Source organism: Petaurus breviceps, unplaced genomic scaffold, assembly GCF_028583685.1.
Source record: "Petaurus breviceps papuanus isolate PSGF00001 unplaced genomic scaffold, PetGlider_PUasm1.0 689, whole genome shotgun sequence".
NCBI lineage: Eukaryota > Metazoa > Chordata > Mammalia > Diprotodontia > Petauridae > Petaurus > Petaurus breviceps.
In genome coordinates, this window is record NW_027186458.1 from 8,535,351 (window position 1) to 8,555,543 (window position 20,193).

General features: G+C 46.6%; 1 protein-coding gene across 7 annotated transcripts in view; it reads right to left on the reverse strand.

Annotated features, from left to right (window-relative positions):
* The window catches only part of WRN (WRN RecQ like helicase), an 83,479-nt gene that overhangs the window by 59,991 nt on the left and 3,295 nt on the right, over positions 1–20,193 (reverse strand). For all 7 annotated transcript variants that reach the window (XM_069104936.1, XM_069104932.1, XM_069104933.1 and 4 more), the window contains exons 2-7: positions 8,021–8,134; positions 5,154–5,251; positions 3,061–3,206; positions 2,499–2,644; positions 1,781–1,930; positions 221–290 (exon numbers count right to left, since the gene is read on the reverse strand). In XM_069104936.1, coding sequence (XP_068961037.1) covers positions 221–290; positions 1,781–1,930; positions 2,499–2,644; positions 3,061–3,206; positions 5,154–5,251; positions 8,021–8,116 — 706 coding nt within the window. In that variant the 5' untranslated portion in view covers positions 8,117–8,134. The remainder of the gene's footprint in view (positions 1–220; positions 291–1,780; positions 1,931–2,498; positions 2,645–3,060; positions 3,207–5,153; positions 5,252–8,020; positions 8,135–20,193) is intronic.

A 20,193-nucleotide genomic window follows, 5' to 3' on the forward strand; every position in this document is an offset into this window, starting at 1 on the left:
CCATAACGACTGGCTGACTGATGGGGTGACAGCAACGCCCTCTGCCTGCCTCTCTGCTGGGGCCTGGTACCATTGGAATAAGCAGACACAAACCCAAGCCGCCGTCTCCAGCCAGCACTGCGCCACGTGGACTGCCAGCAGACCCCCTCCCCCCGGGACGCGTCAGTGTTAAGGTCAGACTCCTGCCATTTTGTGCCACAGGGCTCACAGAACAACTCACCGGTTTTGGTTGGTGCCATCTGTTCAGGTCCACTTAAGGCTTCCAATTTTTGGTAAACTATCAGACTAGCCTACAAGAATAAAGGAAAAAAATTACAGAAGTCTTCACAAACAGATCTCTTTATGTCATCTGTCCTGTCCTGGAGGGAACGCACAGAATCCAGTCTGACTCTGCCCGGCGCCAGCAGCGTCTGGGTCCTGGTTGGATGGTGAGCCCCTGACCCCACAGAGGCTCTGCACTCACACCACAGGCCTACAACGTCCCAGGTCCTGGCTGGACCACGAGCCCCTGACCCCACAGAGGCTCTGCACTCACAGCACAGGCCTACGACGTCCCAGGTCCTGGCTGGACCGCGAGCCCCTGACCCCACAGAGGCTCTGCACTCACAGCACAGGCCTACGACGTCCCAGGTCCTGGCTGGATGGCAGGCCCCTGACCCCACAGAGGCTCTGCACTCACAGCACAGGCCTACAACGTCCTAGGACCTGGCTGGACTGTGAGCCCCTGACCCTACAGAGGCTCTGCACTCACAGCACAGGCCTAGGACATCCCAGGTCCTGGCTGGATGGCGGGCCCCTGACCCCATAGAGACTCTGCACTCACAGCACAGGCCTGCTTCCCTCCCATCCGCCAAGTGCTGCTCTCCGAGGACCGCCACAAAGGCCTGGAGAGGAAGCCTTCCCCAGGTGCCCACCAGTGGGGCCTCTTCTCCTGACACAGTGAAGGGGCTGGCCAAGGCTCACCCAGGTGGGATCACAGGGGGTTCAGAGGCCTTGCAGCCAGGCCCTGTTGGGTTCAAAGCCCATTCCCTCCCCACTGCTCTACCACACCAGACTCCTGGCCTGACACATCACCCCAGCATTCTTATAGGTTATGCCAGTGCAGGAGCCCAGCCAAACCCTGCCCAAAGCCTGCCAAGCCCAGCATCCAGAGCAGCCACCAAGACAAGATCGAATGCCCCAGGAACAGGGCATGTGGAGGGGTGAGCCACCTGGTGCGCCAACCGCTTATGTGGCTACACAGACAGTGTCTTCCCTCGAATTTCTTCCAAAGCATATGCAGCAGGCGGCTGGAGAGTCCAGCTAACACAGAGCCCAGGAGAGTAACCTGATCAGAGTTATGGAGGTCTGAGGGAGAGGACTTCACTGACATGGGTGAAAGATTACTAGTGACCCTCCCACGACGTGTGCCCACTCGCCCACCCTGAGGCAGGAAATATCACCACTCATGCCAGGCTGGTGTGGTACCAATCTTAGCTTTTGAGCTGCCGGGGCCAGTGGGCTATGACAGGAGAACATGCTGGCAAGGGGCCCTGAGCTCCAGGTGTAAGTGGAAATACCACCATCCATGCCGGGCTGGGACGGAGTGACAGCAGCTACAGACTTCCCCGACTTCGGGACCACAATCACTGGAGTTCAGAATGCGCACTCCTCGGTTCATCGACAGAAAAAGAGGCAACAGTCGCTGCCTTCTGCAGCCCTTTCCACACTAAGCCAGGCTGAACCTGTGACCGGTGAGGACTCCAAACCAAGGCCCCGGAGCCCGGCCCTCAGTACGTACATAGGCATCGATGGCGGCATACTTCTTCTGGTCCTCCGTGAGGGGGAAGTCCTCCCAGCGACCGCAGCGGACGGACTGCTCCTTCAGAAGCCGCTTCCTGAACAGGTGCTTCACCAAGCCATCCAAGCTCCACGTCTCCTCACACCTGAGCTAAGAGCCATAAAAGAGCACCACGGAAAAGCACTTAGAGACTCTATCCAGGTGAGGCCTGGGCCAGCTGCGGCCCGAGCCTGGAAGCTTCCACGCGACCCCTCCAAGATTCCTTCTGGAGACCTAGCTCCCGGTCCAGGGAAGGGACTGGCAAGGCCACAGGCTGGGAGGGAACCAGGATTCCAGCCAGGGCTGGCTGGCCCCATCAGTCACCAGCTCAGCTTCTGGAATTTCCCCAAGGCATGAAAAACTGTTTTTATGGCAATGAGGTACCAAAGTTCCTAAGCAATTGGTGGAGTACGAGGGAGGGGGAGGGCAGCCCTATAGGCCTGGGTCTTTAGAGCTAATACCTACAGACTTCGTGGGGGGAACAGGGACAAGAATAAGTGAGCCCTCCCCCCTCCACCCCACCTCCCCAAACCCCGAAATGCCCAATCAGTGCATGTCTCACAAAAGGCAGTGAGAAAGGAGCGGCCATGGCAGCGGGTATGGGACAGAGGCTCCCACAAGGGGCACCAAAGTCCTGGCTCCCAACAAGGAGAAGCCCCAAAGCCAGGCGTGTCTCTACCTTCTCATTGGCCACACTGGCCAGCTCCACAAAGCCCTTCAGGTGGACGTCAAAGTCTCGGAGAAGTTTCCACTGATCTGCCATTCCCATACCAGCCTTTTTAACAGCTTCATTCTCCAGCAACATCTTTAATCCCTGGGGGAAAACTGAAATGCACTTTGTGGTTGGTTCCCATGAGGGCTGCCCTGCATCCTCCCTGCCCACCACCCACCATCTCTCCCTATTCTCTCAGGGCAACTACCTTGAGAGACCCCTCCTCTGATGGTGAGGTCCAGATCACTGGTAACCAGCACTCACTAAGCACCTACTACCAGCCAGGCACCAAGCTGGCACAAAAATGAAGCAGTCCTCACCCTGAGGAGACCCCCAAACCGAGCCCAAGGGAATCCAAGATCTCTGAGCAAGAGGCCTCCTAACACCAGGTGAGTGAGCCCTGAAGGACACCAATGATTCTCAGAGGCTAGAGGCCAAGCTTCCAGCCCTGGATGGACTATGTGGGGGGGTGGGGGCAGGGAGCAGAAGGACACAGGGGCAGAAAGGCCGCCAGAAGAGTGGTACCAACCTGACATGGACGCCACATGAAATAAATAGCATTTACTCTCGGATACACATAACTGAACGAGGGCGACCCTGTCTGACCTGCCCTTCCAGAAGGGGGGAGGCCATTCGATGTCAAATCCTATCACAGCACCATCAGACGAGCTCATTCTGAAGGGAAAAAAACAAGCCACAGGCTCAGCCCACATTTTCAGTTCTGTAGCGCCTTTGAAAGCAGAGCTTTTCAAGTCCACACTGTCAGGTCAGAGTAGTAATGATGCATCCATCACCTTCAAGAAGGCCCAAACTCAGGCTAGAACTGGTGTGAGGTGGAACCCAACAGGATCATCGGCAGGTCCCACTGTCCTGGCAAGGCCAGGCTTCCTGACAAACTGGCCGGGCCACACGCTGACAAATTATACCGACCCCACAAAGGCCTCCAAGCAAGTAAAGGCAGAGCTGGCCTGGGAACGAAGCCTCTGTCTCCTCTTGGCACACACTGGACCTGTCCTGCCAGCACAGTTCTCCAGTGCTCTGGAGTGAGGTTCTGGGTCTAAGGTGGCGTGCGAGGGGAGAGGAGGCTGCCCTTGGAATGAGGAAGACCGAGGTGCAAAGCTGGCCTCAGACACTTCCTAGCTGTGTGATCCCAGGGAAGCTATGTCACTGGTCACTGCTCCGGGCTTCAGTTTCCTTACCTAGAAAATGACTCCAAGGCCCTTCCAACTCTCAATCTATGACTGATCCTATGAACTTGCAAGGGGGTAAAAACAGCAAGACACAGGCTGTGCAGATATTAGAAGACTGCACAGACACTCGGCAAAATCGGGGAGGCCAGGTTTGGATGCCTGCCTCTGACTGGTAACTGGGGGACCACAGACAACTCTCTAAACCCAGAAGTGGCAAAGGAGTCATTCCCTGACTTAATAAAGTCAGAGGAGCAGACCAAACACGCACAGACACCCAGGGCCTGTCATCTGACTAAGTGTCTCTTTGTAGACTCTTCTGCTGCTGCCAGAAGTCTGAGATCCAGGGGTGAAGCTCACAGGCTTCACTGAAGCAGGTCTGTATCACCTGTGCACTCCCACCACCAACCGCAGCCCATGCCCTAGCCTTGAAAGGACTCCTGAATGCTGCCTGTGATCACCTCAGACTCGCATACTGTGACCTCCTGGTTAATAACCTGTTACAACTCAGTTCTGAGACTGAATTTATTGAGACGTTTTAGTGCTGTTGATTTCTAATTAAAATACATATAGGTGTGCAAAAAATAGAGCACTGGCTCTGGAGTAGGGAAGACCTGAGTTCAAATGCAGCCTCACACACCTGACAGTAGCAGTGTAACCTTGGGCAAGTTACACTTAACCCCATTTGCCCTGCTTTCCCCCCTCAAAAAAGAAAAAGAATAAAAGAAGAATCTTTGGGGCAGCTAGGGGGTGCGATGAATAGAGCACCAGTCCTGGAGTCAGGAAGACCTCAGTTCAAATCCAGCCTCAGACACTTACCACAAAAACTAGCCGTGTGGCCTTGGGCAAGTCACTTAATCCCAACTGCCCTGCCTTCCCCCCTCCAAAAAGCAAAAAAAACCAAAAACATCTAACTAAGCTTTCTATAGCACCTGGATCCTCAATAGCCCTCTGTCCTCAAAGACCTGGTTTTGGTCAGGCCTGGAGGTTTTCTTAACGAGAGACTGAGCCTTCCTCAGGTTAGATCTGCTCTTCCAGTCACACCTGGGGCCCACCAACTGCTCTTCCGAAACAAGACTAATTATTAGGCTGATCAATAGCTGTAAGTAAAGGGCTAACCCTAAATACAAAACAGCAGCCCAATGGGAAACAATCGCCCTCTGAAGGAAAGGTTTTCAAACTTCATTCTGATTTTGGTTATGTGAAAGATGTACTACAGGTTTTCTGATTCTTAAAGTATAATAAAATCTGAAGAAGAGGAAGGAGAAGCAGCGTGGCAAGCACAGTGTAGCCAGGAAACCCTGGATTCCGGCACCCTCTACTGCCAAGTGACAAGAAGGAGCCGCCCCCGCTGGCTGCCCCTCAGGAGCGCAGGACACGAGACGCGCCCCTTCCGAAGCAGACACACTGGTCCTGAGGGAGCCGCGACCCTCACCTGATATCTTCTGCCAGGAAGGAACAGTCACTCGATTCATAGCTGTAAATGATGGAGCCAGGGAACTCCAGCAGGGGAAGGCCATCTTCCAGAATACTCTGAAGAGAAAACCCACAGGAAAGCAAATCAGAAAAGGTGTCCAAATGACTAGCTTACCTTTTCTCCACCGACTTTCTCTAGTGAGCTCTTTATACAAAGACAATTCAACCGACGTGTCCTGAGCACCTCCCAGGGTGCTGGGCTACACAGGCAAAAAGCAAAAAAAGGTCCTGTCCTCGAGGACATCCATCCCAGTGAGAGAAGGGAAGAGGGGAAGAAGGGAGGGAGCAAGAGGAAAAGAAGGTAGAGGGAAAAGGAGAGAGGAAGGGGGAAAAGAAGGGGAGGCCCCCAGCACAAGACAGCAGCACCTGCCCTGCCTCTGGAATGAGCCCGGCCTTCTAGGAGGCCGAGATCATTACAGAGGGCACAAGTCTAGGGGTGTCCCACCATCACCTTCCTTCTCTGTAGCTGCTGACCCTGCACCTGGCCACAGGGCTTTAGAAATTCAAGTGCTCTCGGCTCAGCTGCCCCTCCCCAGCCCAGAGCTCCAGGAGCCAGCCATCCCCTCCTCCCCACTTGTCCCTGTCTACTGGCTTTCTCTGGTCGGCCTACACGCACGCTCACATCTACACCAGCTTTAAAATCACTCTCTTGGGCTCACACACCTCACCCCCTCCCCAGCCCTATCTGTGGACTCCCAGTAGAGCCCAGTGGAAGGGGGCTGCCTCTATGTGCCCTTCTCAGTCCCCTGCATTCTATATTCTGGCGTCATCATCGAACTCAGACCACTCAGAGGTTCTCTTGGCTCTGCTGAGAGCTCCCCGTTCTCCAAGCAGGCCCTTGCCGCCTTGCCTGACTGGCCTCAGGACACTGCTCCCCTCATCCTAGGCCTCAGCCTCCTGGCTCTCCTCCCAGCTGGCCCCATCCAAGGTCCTCCACTCCTCTCCCTACACACACAACTCTCAGAGAGCTCCCTCACCAATTGTCACCCTCTCTGCAATAACAGCCAACTTCATACATCAGGGCCTCACTTCTCACCCTGAAAGAGCTGCCTGCCTCTCACACCCAACAAAAAGAGCTCTGTATGATCATATGCCCTCCCCAGGGCTCTCCTCCAAACCTCCTCCTTTTTTCTGCTGAGGAGCCCACCAACCCCTCAGTCACCAGGGGTCCTGCCACAACGTCACCCAGCCCTAGCCCTCCACAGTGTCTCTAACCTCTGCCCCAGACCACCCAAGCAAGCTCCTGCTGGGATTGCCCAGTCTCCCTTCTCCCCCATCCATCCCTCACATGCCTGCCAAGACTATCTTCACACAGCACACATCTTGCCATGTCCTTCCCCTGCTCAAAGTGCTGCCGGAGACTAATTAATAGATACTGGCTCCTGACTGGATCCTGGCTGTCTTATCTGCCTTTGCAGCCTTGGGTAGATGACTTCACTCTACACTGAATGCCAGCCAAATGCACCATTAGCATTCCCCAAACCTTCCCCAGGCACTTGCATAAGGGGTTCCCCAGGCCCAAAATAGGTTTCTTCATTTCGACAGCTCAGAAACCTTCAACGTGGAACTCATGCCCCTTCTCTGACCCTCTCCTCAGCCATCATGTTCCTTCTGTTACATCTATCTATCTAGCATATCTCCTCAGGAGAATGTAAGCTCTTGTGCAAATTGTCCCAACAATTTTAGAAAGTAATTGGGATTTATGTCAAGAGAATGACGGACCCTCTGACCAAGGGGCCCGATGCAAGGCACCGACCCAAGGAGCTAAAAGATCAAAACAAAAGGATCTTATGCAAACCCAAGCAGCAGAGCAGCCAAGAACCAGAAACAAAGTCACTGCCCATCGATTTGGGAGCAGAGAAATGGAATGGAACTCACTGTAAGCAGAAATGACATAATGGATTCAGAGAAGTAAAGGAAGATTTATATGAACTGGGGCCAAAAAAAAAAAAAACAAAACAGAAAACAGCATCAGCAAAGATAATAATGTAAATAAAAGCAATGGGAAAGCAAAGGGAAAAAACCTTCCACTCAACCCTGTGTGAGTATCATGACCCTGCCTGGCCCCAAGTAGGGCAGGAGAGCGAACTTCCCTCCCCTCCTTGTCAGAGCAAGGACACCGGGCACGGAACACACCGGTCTACACCACCGGGCTCCACCAACAGACTGGTGAGCTCTGCGGGCGGGCTGCGGGCTTCCTCCTCTGTTTCATTCTTTGTCACAAGGGATGACTCAGGGTGGGGGGAGGGAGAGGACAGGGCAGATGAGGCTGAGAGCTGAGGCAGGAAAACCATATATAAAGAAAAGATGACAACAAAAGCGAAAAACAAAATAAAGCCCTTTAATCTAAGGCCTGTGAAGGCCAGGAGTGTCCCACTGTCCTCACACTCCCCAGAGCTGGCATGCACATGATCGATGTGACTGACCCATGGTCTCTTTCACTATGAGGGTTGCCTGAAAGGATGATTATCTAGAATACGAGAGGAGAGGAGTGAGAATTCTTTATAAACTACCACTTGACAATTTTTATTTCTCAATCATCACACACACAATTCTGCAATTACAAGAATTACAAGGGAACGATGGCTAATGAGAGAGGTGCTCTGACAGTCGGATCAAATTTAAATTTCTCAGGGGCCCAGTTCACCCAGGAGCATCAGGAAGTCTGGGTTATCAGCACCAAAGCTGAGAGCCAACTACAGATTGGCAAACTGAGGGAGAAGCTGTCCAGGCTAAACACAACACGTTCATCAGAGAAAATAATAAAAGTAAAAAATCTCTCGCTTGACAACTTCATATAAAAATCATTCTCTACAAGTAACAAACCTTTCTTTTATCTGCATCACATCCCTCATGCTGGGCAGACATCCACTCAGGAAGCTTGCGTGCCTGGAGAGTCCTTGTCACTGTATTTTCATTCATCCTCAGGAATCTCTGGTTCTTAAAATGAGAAAAAGACAAACATTCAGCCAAAATGGGAGAGGCCCTCCACAGAAAGCCACAGGAAGTTCAGTGGGAGGAAGTGGGCCCCCTTGGCCTGCAAGGAGCGGGCACCCAAGAAGGGCCTGTCAGTGAACGGCGATTACACAGCCCAGGAAGAACATTCCTCATGTTGGAACCTAGGACCAAATGAAGACCAAGAGAGAGAGGTAAATTCCACCAGAGCAGATCTGGGCTCTGTGGAAGAGGAACACCCCCCCCAAGACGTGTGCTGGACAGTGGAATGGACCGCCTCAGAGGGCTGCCAGTGAAGGCGGACCCTCAGAGGCCCCTCCCTGCTCACCATGTGAGACTGGAAGACGTGTCATGTAGACCCGGCATGAATGGAGACACATCCAGCCATGCATTTATCTAGCTGCTGCACACACCATCACTATGAGGAGGAGTCCGGAAAGCAGCAGCAACAGGAAAATATCCAACCTCAGAAACATAGTTTAAAAATACCCACCCACACAGCGAATAGAGCACCGGCCCTGGAGGCCAGAGGACCTGAGTTCAAATCCAGCCTCAGACACGTAACACTTACTAGCCATGTGACCCTGGGCAAGTCACTTAACCCCAATTGCCCTGCCTTCCCCCCTCCAAAAAATAAAATAAAAATATCCACCCAGACAATGGACTTTAGGGTCTCAAAGTCGGTGATTTTGTGGGGGCTTTGCCTTCAAAGAATAACATTCAACTCATCAACAACAAGAATGTTCAGCTGGGTAAAGGAATTCTCTGGTGAAGGCACACACATGACTTTCACATTCTCTAGGAATTAAATCTCCCCCAGGCGTTCAGGACTTAATTCACTCCATTAACCTGTTCTCAAAAAAGCTCAGCAAAGCCATTAGTTATCATCCTCCTACAAAGCCATGAGGAGACCAGACGCTGGACACGGTGCTCAGGTCAATCACTCAGCAGGAGCACTACGAGTTCTACTGCCCAAAGAGATCCAAAAGTGAGGCAAAAGATCCATATGTACAAAAATAGCAGTTCTATTTGTGGTGGCAAAGAACTGGAAACTGAGAGAATGTTCACTAAGTACTGGGGAACGGCTAAACCGGGTATGGTATTTGAATGTGATGGAATACCGCCATGCTGTAAGAACCGATAGAGGGGATAGTTTCAGAGAAACCTGGGAAAACATATGAACTGATGCAAAGTGAAGTGAGCAGAACCAGAGCATTATACGCGGCAACAGCAAGATTGTAACGACAAACAACCGTCAAAGACTTAATAACTGACCAACACAGTGATCTGCCTCAACTCCAAAGGACTCGCGATGATGCATGCTCTCCAACCTGGGAAGGGTGATGATGGATTCAGAAAGCAGATAAAGACTTTTTTTTAATGTGGCCAAAGAGGTAATTTGTTTCAATTGACTATACACGTTTGTACCAGGGGTTTTGTTTTTCTTGTATTCTCAACTGGGAAGAGAGGGAGGGGAAGGGGAGAAGGAAAGAAAACAAATTTGGAAATCAAATAAATTTGAACTAAAAAAAAAAACTTTTAAGTGTTTCTTTAACAACAACAACAAAAAAAAAAAGCACCATGGCAGGGAGGACCCATCCTGCTCCCATGGCACTCACTTCCACTTTTGGAAGGCAGAACTGGTAGAATTCTACTATATTAATGCCAGTTATTATTAAGGATATTAAGAATAAAGAAGGCCTGCTATAACAAAGTCAAGATCTAAATACCCAAATATCCAGCCTGGAGGCATTAACTCTACAACTGTGAGCAGAGACTCCAAGGATAAACGTGGGTTCTTCATAAGAACTCCCAGAAATGAAGCAAGAGATTTAAAATGGAATAAAGGAGTTAACAGCTTAGAAGGTAAAGTGGATGTGCTTGTGTGAAAATTCATTAACTTTCAACAGTAAGAATGACTGGTTTTGGGGTGGCTAGGTGGCGCAGTGAATAAACCATTGGCCCTAGAGTCAGGAGGACCCAAGTTCAAATCTGGCCTCAGACACTTGACACACTTACTAGCCATGTGACCTTGGGCAAGTCACTTAACCCCAACTGCCCTTCCTCCCCCTCCAAAAAAAAAGCCAAAAAAAAGGACTGGTCTTATCTCCCGTGAGCTCCTCTCCCCCTGGCCTAGGCATGAATTCTTCTCTCCTCAGTTCTGATGAGTCTTTTATCTTGTTTCTCTACTCTATGATGTGACCTTCTGTTTATCCAGGTCACTTATGCTTTGCCAGGACACCTTATACCTGAGCACAAGGTGGGAACTGCTGCTCTAAATGCAATTTCTTTTACATTCTGGTCTAATTTTCCAACAGATCTAATCAAATAGCAAATCTTTATGTAAACACCAGACTATCATGTTTGCATTTCTGAATGCTTTGTGCCTATTCAGTTCCACTGAGCAATCATTTTTTTTTGGCTACTTTGTTTTTTTTTATATTTTATTTTTAATGCTTTATTAACTTCTGATTTACATCATCCATTTCCGCCAGATTTTGAGTTACACATTTTCTCCCCATTTCTCCCCCACCCACCGTCCCACAGGATATCCCCTCCTCCAGTCTGCTCTCTCCCACATTTTCCCCCACACCCCTTTCCACTTTTCCAGTGGATCTTTATGCCTCAGTGCCTGCACATCCCATTTCCCAATTACATGTAAGATGGCATTAATAATAGTATAATATATATACACATATATATATACCCACACACACGTATACATATATATATATACATATTTGAATATTTGATTTCAAAACTTTCAATTCCAGATTCATTCCCCGCCTTCCCCGTCACCCACCCCTACTGGGAAGATACGCAGTTCAGTAGAGGTTGCACATGTGTGGCTAATGCAAGACAATAACATAGTAGATACATTGTAAAAGACTGACGACACTTCCCTCCCTCCCACCCCCTCTACTCTCCACTTTGATCCCGTCTATTTTCAAAAGTGAGTGCTTCCAACCTCCCTCCCGCCCAGCCTAACTTCCCTTCTATCATCCCCCCTCTTATCCCCTCCCCCCCCTGTTCTCCTGGAGGGTGAGATCCCCTATTTAGTGTGTATTTCACTCCCTCCTCAAGCCAAATTCAATGGGAATAAGGTTGACCCATTCCCTTTTGCCTTCTTATTCTTCCCCTCCATTGTAATCATTTTCCCTTGCCTCTTCTGTATGAGATAATTTACCCCATTCTGTCTCTCCCCATCTCCTCTCATTATATTCCTCTCACCTCTTAATTTCGCCTTTTAAGTATCATCCCTTCCTGTTAAATTGGTCCTGTGCCCTCCATCTATGTATACCTGTAAACATTTATACACACACATTCACATATGTATTCATATGCCCATATACCCTCATATATAGACAAATATATATATATATATATATATATATATATATATATATATATATTTCTAATCCCTTCAACTACTGAGAAAAGTTCCATAAGTTACAATTACTGTTTTTCCATGTAGGAATGTTAATAGTTCCACTTTGATAAGTTCCTTATGATTTCTTTTCCCTGTTTACCTTCTCATGCTTCTCTTGCTTCTTGTATCTGAATGTCAAATTTTCTGTTCAACTCTGGTTTTCTCAGCAAGAATGCTTGAAAGTCCTCTATTCCACTGAATGACCATATTGTCCCCTTGAAACATGATACTCAGTTTTGCTGGGTAGGTGACTCTTGGTTTTAGTCCCAGCTCCTTTGCCCTCCAGAATATCACATTCCAGGCCCTTCGATCCCTCAGTGTAGAAGCTGTCAGATCCTGGGTTATCCTGATTGTGTTTCCACAATATTCAAATTGTTTCTTCCTGGCTGCTTGTAATCTTCTCTCCCTAATCTGGGAATTCCGGAACCTGGCTATAATATGCGTAGGAGTTTTCTTTTTGGGATCTTTTTCAGGAGGTAATCGGTGGATTCTTTCAACCTCTATTTTGCCCTCTGGTACTAAAACATCAGGGCAGTTTTCTTTGAGAACTTCCTGGAGGATGATTTCTAGGTTCTTACTTTGGTCATGGCTTTCAGGTAGTCCAATAATTTTTAAATGATCTCTCCTGGATCTATTTTCCAGGTCAGTGGTTTTTCCCATGAGATATTTCACATTGCCTTCTGTTCTTTTGTTTGGATCTGTTTAACAGCATCTTGATTTCTCATAAAGTCACTAGCTTCCACTTGCTCCAATCTAATTCTGAAGCAATGATTCTCTTCATTGAGTTTTTGAGATTCTTTTTCCATCAGGCAAATTCGACTTTTTAAAGCATTCTTCTCCTCATTGCCTTTTTGGGCCTCCTTTGCCATTTGAGTCAGTCTGTTTTTTAAGGTATTATTTTCCTCAGTCAGGCTGCTGACTCTCATTTCATAATTTCCTTGCATTGTTCTCATTTCTCTTCCCAATTTTTCCTCCACTTCTTTTTTTTGGTTTTCAAAATCTTTCTTAAGGTCCTCTATGACCTGTAACCAGCTTGTGTTTTTCTTTGAAGCTTTTGGTGCAGGAGTTCTGACTTCACTGCTTTCCTCCTCTTCCATGCTTTGCTCCTTTTTGTCCCCAAAATAGGAGTGTATTGTTGGAATCTTCTGTCTACTTTGTTTCCTCTGCCTGCTCATTTTGCCACTCAATTACTTGACTTATGGGCTTTCTGCCACCAGACAGGGGAGCTTTCATCCCAAACGCTGGGGTTTTCTCAGCTGCTGGAGGTATTAGATGGGTACCCTCTCTGAGGTCTCCACACGTTCTGGTAAGCTGGACACATACCCCAGAACCTTCACCCTAGACTGCAATCCAGATCCAAGCAGGTTAAAGGAAGAACGATTACGCCTCAGACTGGTGCTTGGTCCCCCTACACTCCGCAGGCCAAGAACTGAAGCTGCCACATGGCGCTGGCTGGCTGTGCTGGCGTCTCAGCGGCATTTCGCCTTGGGGGTAAAAGCCATGCACTCCCACTTACTGGTCCCAAAGTCCAGACTGTACGGACCACTCACTTTGTCCTTTGTGTCTATGTGTTGAAAAAGCCACAGCTGCTGCTGATCTGGTGTCCCTCTGGCTGGCGGCTGGTCAGGCCCGCGCTAGGGCTAAAGCCTCAGCATGGGGCTGGGCTCAGCTCCCAGAGTGCTGTGCTGGATTCCTGCTGGCCTGCAGGGCTGTCCTCAATGGGAGGTTAGCTTCTCTGTGTCATTTTGTGGGTTCTTCAGGTCCAAAGTTTGTTTAGAGCCCCTTTTCACGTGGATTGGGGAGGGTGGAAGCTGAAGCTGCGGGAAGGCCGTGCTTCTACTCCGCCATCTTGGCTCCACCCCCTGGTCAATCATTTTTTAACCAACACCAAACTGTTTTGTAGTATGATTGCTTTGTAGTATGATTTGAAATCAGGTACTGCTAGGACCTATGGCTTCTCCAATATTTTTCATTATTTCCCTTGAGTTTCCTGACCTCCATATGAATTTCATCGTTTTTTTCTAGTTTTTTATAGTAACCATTTGTTAATTGGATTGGTTAAGCATTGAATAAATAAATAAATTTAGGTAGGATAGTCATCTTTATTATACTGACTCAACCCAACCATGAACAATTAATATTTCTCCAAATATTTAGTCCTGCTTCTACAAACAGTGGTTTGTCATTCTACTTATTATTTTGTGTATCTTGGTAGGTAGACCCCCAGGTATTTTCTACATTCCGTAGTTGTTTCAAATGGGATTTCTCTATCTTTTCCTGAGGGTTAATGAATTCAGGTTGTGGAATTGGACACCTTTTGGACACGGACAATAATGGAACTTATTTTGTTTGAATGCACATTTGTTTACAAGGTTTTACAAGGAATATATTTTTCTTTTCCCTTTTCTCCATGGCGGGGGTGGGGGAAAGAGATAAAATAACTTTCTATTAATTAAAAAATATATGTATTTTTGAAAGGGTAAGTGGTAAACTTTGCCCAAAATTTGACTTCCTGAAAACTAGAATAGACCAAACAAAAGTAAAATGACTCCATAAGACTTCCAAGAAATATTAGAACACAATGAAGAGGCTGACTAACTAGAAGAAAATATAGCTAGCTACTTGATATAAAAAAGAAACTGACCTGAAAAACACATACCAGAAAGAATTTTAAAATCCTCAGAATCTGTGAAAAACAATGATTTAAAAAAAAAAGTCATACTCAAAAGCTACCCAAATTAGAACCAGAAAACAAAACACAGAAAAGAGAATCCACCAATCACCTCTTGAAATGACACTCAAAAGTAAAAGTCCCAGGAATGTCATAGCCAAAGTCCAGAGCTTTCATAGGGGGAAATACTGCAAGCATCCCCAAAAGGGTTTCACTGACAAAGAACGACATTCAAGTTCACATGGTGCCTGGAAACTTCCACTAAAAATAAGGAGATAGTGGAATAATCTTATGTCACAATCTCCTTTTTGTGTACTTTTATGCATATGAAAATGTTCAATTTTTTTTTCATGTTTAAGGACTGAAAAATAAGTTTTGTTTTTAAAAAAGCAAAAATAGATCATGTAACATTCCTTAATACAACCACTGAGATCATGGTGTCCAACAATTAGAACAGTCAAGTAAGGCATGAGTCTAGAAAAAAGCAGATACTAAACCAAGATGCCACCATGGAGAATGTCCCGATGGCACAAGGAAGGCTTCCTTAGAGCCAATGAGGTCCTTCAGATGCTATGTTCCCAATGACAGCAAAGCCCAGGACTTCCTCAGCCTCATTCATAGTAACCCAAAAGAGACAAGCCTAATAATCACAAATGAAAAATGAAGTGCAAAGCAGTGCATATGTCACAATATCTCAGCATGCAACTGGATCACTAATACCCTGACTTACCAGGAAACCAAGAGGGACAGACCCTGCAGATGGGCATGGACACAAGCTCACAAAGAAAAAGCAGAAAAGAGAACTGGCTGGATTGAACCTGTGGCAACCAGCTTAAAGAGTCTAGAATATCGGGGCTTCACCAACTGGCAAAACATCTTCCCAGACTCCTTTTAAGAGGCAAATGTGGGGTGTCGGGGAGGAAGCAAAGAAGCAATTAACATTAATGCCAACATTCAAAATTAAATTCTAGTAAAAAAAAAAAAACCTGGACAGTATATCCAAAAAATTATGGCCAATCTAAAACCCCTTAAAGTACAAAATTATAACAACAGATTCAGAAAATGCCTTTAAGAAAGCACACTCATCTATACCTAAAATCGTAGAGAAGACTAATTTTAATACAATAAAATATTTATCTGTAAAACCTAAAGCCACCCCTATTTGTGTAAAATTTAAAGCTACCCCTACTCGTAACTGGGAAGGGCTAGAAACTTGCTAAGCCTGGGAATAAAGGCTATCCTCGCCCCCCACCAAATTGTGAGTTCTGGAAATGCTCCTGAGAACTATGACAAGAGACAGAAACAGGAAACAGAGAGCAAACGAACGCTATCTAGTGGTGACATAACCATGTCCCCAAGAGGCCAGAGAGCGCCAGGAGAGCCCCAGGCTAGGCCTCCGAGCCAAGTGTGCACCTGCAGTCACAGATGTCCCAAGGCTCTCACTGCCCAGGAGCTCATTTCCATGTGACACTGGAGATCAGAGCTCCTCCACTCTGACAATCTTTGCTCCACATTGCTCACATATCTTATCTGTACTCTCCCATTAGTGCTACAATTATTATTATTATACAAGTAACACAATATACAATTACTAGTTATACAAGTAACACAAAACAGGCTGTGCCATGGTATCCTGCTGTGCAACCCGGTCTGACCAACAGCCTAGCCTCCCTCACCCTCCCAGCCTAACCAGGAAACTCAGTAAAACGGTGCTTATTGCGTCACATCAGCCTTCAGCCCCAGGAATAGGACCTTGATCAACCAGCTTTTGCCCCATCCCCCACCAGGCATTAAGGGATTTGTTCTGTGAAGTTTGGATTTGGTCAAAGGGCCCTGCTTGAGGCCCTAGAGTCACATGTCACCTCAAGGCTGCAGGTTCCCACTCCTGCACCCTGTTCCTCACTCCCTGAAACCTGTGTATATTACTTATTCAGGGAGTCTTTGCCTCTTCAGATGAGACTCCCCAACAGGGTGAACCCAATAAAGTACTACCCTAAGTAGTCCCCAAAACCAAAACAATCCCCCCCAAGCATCAGCAAAGAAACTGTTAACAAAAAGGTACCCAAAAAATTCATTAAATTCATCTGCAGTTCTATATAACAATAAATTCCAATTAAGTAGAAAAGGAAATGCCATTTAAAATAACTATTAAATACATAAAATGGTAGTCAACCTATACACTCAAGACAAATATAATTACAAAATACTTTTTAAAGAAATTAAGAATGACTAATTTGTAATATATTGTCGGATGCAATGTATTGGTTTTATTATTTTTTTCTTCTTTCATTTTTGGCAACGGAAGGCTCAATGGGTGAGAGGACACTATAAAAATCTGATATTAAAACAAGCCACATTTTTTTGGTCAGAATCATGGTAGAAGCAACATCCTGCCAAGGAGGGGACACTAATTGATCCCCAAGGCTCAGACAGTTCAGAAGACTAAGGCCTGAAGCCCTTAGCAGCATCCTGGCTCCATCTGTACGACAGGCCTGCACACAAGGAGTTGGGAGTGGGGCTCTCAGACACTATACTCTCCTAGCCAAATCCATCAATATGGGAGACGAGGAGGCAGGGAACAGCATCCCGCTGAATTAATGCTGCACCACTGCTGAGTACTCTTTCCAGGCTACTGTAATGAGAGGTAGCTAGGTAATGCAGAAGATAGGACTTGAGATCTAGAGCTGGAAGGCCCCAGTTCCAAACTAGCCTGACACCTACTACCTGTGTGACCCTGGGCAAGTCACAACGTGCCTACCTCAGATTCTTCCTCCATAAGTTATAATAATAACATTTACCACCCAGGGTGTTTATAAGGATAGAATTCGATATTTGTAAAGCTCTTTGTAAGCCTTAAGATGCTATATAAATTAGCTATTATTATTACTAAACCTCCTTTTGTCAGATGTTCACACGGTGTGGTAGCAGCACTATGCGCCATTCAGGCTAAGCTAATGATTCCTTAAAAGACATTCTAACTGTTTTCAGGACTCATCCGGCTCAGGGCACTTTGTGCCTTGAACAGAGTTTCCTGAGGACCAAAGAACAAAACACCAGTGCATCAGCAGGTTTCTGACTGGCAGACCAAGCTCAAGGCAGGAGAGCTGGACCCAAGTGAACTGATGCTGTCTGTGCCCTTGCTGAGGACCCTTCCCACACCACGGCTAAGAATGCCTTTTGGAAATTGCTACAAGGCCTTCAGGTACCAAAATGGCGGAGTGAGGCAGAACTCCTTGGATCCCTCCAGATAACTTAAAAACCACTCGTAATTGATTTAGGAGCTGGGAAACAGCTTAGCAGCTCTGCAGGAAAGGTCTGTCTCACTGGAGTAGGAGGGGAGTCAGCTCCACAAGCAGCAGCAAGTCAGCTGCACAGCAGCAAGCAGTCGCTAGGCCCCACCCCCCGACAAGCTAGCAGCCTCAGAGACAAGTTATCAGTCTGTGAAGCACAGGCTAGGCCCAGCTTCCAAGCTGAGGCCACAAGCTGGGCCACACCTTAGTCACATCTACAAAACTGGAAAAATAGGCATCCCTCATGGGTAAACCAAAGGAATATAACAAAAATGACAATCCTACCAAAATTAATTGACTGATTCAGTGCCATACTAATCAAATTACCAAAAATTATTTCATAGAGCTAGAATAAGAACAAAATTTGGTCAAGAATATGAAGGGAATCAATGAAAAAAATGTTAAGGTGGTCACCCCAAGCTGCATCATGAAGCAGTAACCATCCAAACAACCTGGCACTGCCTAAGAAATAGAGGGGTGGATCGATGGAATGGACTAGGGACACCATACGTTACAGTAAATGATCAGGGTAATTTGGTATATGTTAACCCAAAAAACTCATCATTTCACAAAAACTGCCTGGAAAACAGTATTGTTGAGGTCAGAACTGGGAGAGTGCTTCCAGTGTGAAAGAATTCACCTAGACTTTATCTGCAGTCACTAGAGGAGCTCAGGGTGGGCCCCAAGAACATTGTGCTGCTACCTGAAACGATGAGGAATAGACATGCATGTCCTAGCGTCCTGAAAGGATTCATTCGGACAGTCTGCAAGTTACAGAAAGGCATTTATTGGGGTGATGCGCCCAAGCGGGCCTGCTCCCCATGAGGCAGAGCCCCACTGGGCTCTCCTCCAGGAAGGAGGCAACGGCAGTTAGCCAGGTCAAAGGTCTGCTTTAAATACAATTTTGCAGAACAGAAGGAAGGGGACCAGAGAATGGGAGAAGTAAGCAGGGCTCCAAAATGCCTGGGTATTAGGTAGGCCAGACGTGTCTTTATCATGCAGGAAGCACAGAGAAGACAGGAGGGGAAGGGCTGGTCACATCCTGTATCCATCTGCCTCATCAGACTAGGCAGAGACTAAGTATAGACCACCATCTCATACTGCATACCAAGAGAAGGTCAAGACAGGTGCAGGATTCAGACATAAAGGGTGATTCCATAAGCAAATTGGGAGAGCAAGGAATAGTGCACCTCTCAGATCTGTAGAAAAACAAAAAGTTAGGACCAAACAAGAGACAGAAAGCATTATGAAATAGGAAATGCATCATTTTGATAATATAAAATTTAAAAGTTTTTACACAAACAAAACCAATGATTCAACCAAAAAGGAAAGCAGAAAATTGGGGAGAGGGGGGATTTCACAAGTATCTTTGATAAAGGCCTCATTTCACAGAGAACTAAGTCAAATTTATAAGAATACAAGTCACTGCCCAAGTGATAAATGACTGAAAGATATGAAAAGGCAGTTTTCAGACAAAGAATTAAAAGTGATCTACAGTCATATGAAAAAGTGCTCTAAATCACTACTGATCAGAGAAATGTAAACTAACACAACTCTAAAGTACCACTCACCAGATGGATTCACATGCCAGAAAAGGAAAATGACAAATGTTGGAGGGGATGTGAGAAAACTGGGACACCAATGCATTGGTGGTGAAGTTGTGAACTGGTCCAACCATTCTGGAGAACAATTTGGAACTATACTCAAAAGGCTATCAAACTGTGCATACCCTCTGATCCAGCAATACCATTGCTAGGTCTGTATCCCAAAGAGATCAAGGAAAAAAGGGAAAAGAGCTTATCTGTACAAAAATATTTATAGTAGCTCTTTTTGTGGTAGCAAAAAACTGGAAATTAAGGCAATGTCCATCAATTGGGAATGGCTGAACAAGTTATGGTGTATGATCATGATGGGATTTTATCATGTTATAACAAAACAAGCAGAATGATTTCAGAAAAACCTAGGAAGACTTATGTGAACTGATGCAAACTGAAGTGAGCAGAACCAGGGGATCATTGCACAGTAACAGCAATGAATGAAAGAACTGTTAATGACCTAGCTCTTTTCAGCAATACAATGATCCTAGACGATTCCAAGGAACTCATAATAAAACATGCTATCCGCCTCCAGAGAAAGAACTGATATTGTCTGAATACCAACTGAAGCATACTATTTTTCACTTTCTCTCATTCTTGTGTTGGCTTTTTAGAGGGGGTTTGGTTCAACTCTTGTATAAAATGACTAAGATGGAAATGTTCTAGAAAGGTATTGGATTGCTTACCATCTCAGGGAGGGTGCAGGGGAGGTAGGGAGGGAGGAATAGAATTCCAAACTGAAAACTTTTTTTAAAAAAGTGTTAGGTTTAAACATGTAACTGGAGAAAAAATAAACTATTGGTATTTAAAGAAAGAAGAAATTGCTACATGATGTAAAATTTTCTCATTTTGTTCTAATACCAAGCCTACAGCACCAGAGTTGCCTAAATCAACCTACAAAACAATCTGGTCCACAAGCAACTCATTTCTTTCCAAATGCAATCCTGATCTCTCCCCAATGGCCAAAACAACTCCAGCTGCCTATGATGCACTGATGCCTTGAACAGTGGTCCTGCAGACATACTCAACGCATGTCTAAAACAGAGCTCATTATCCCA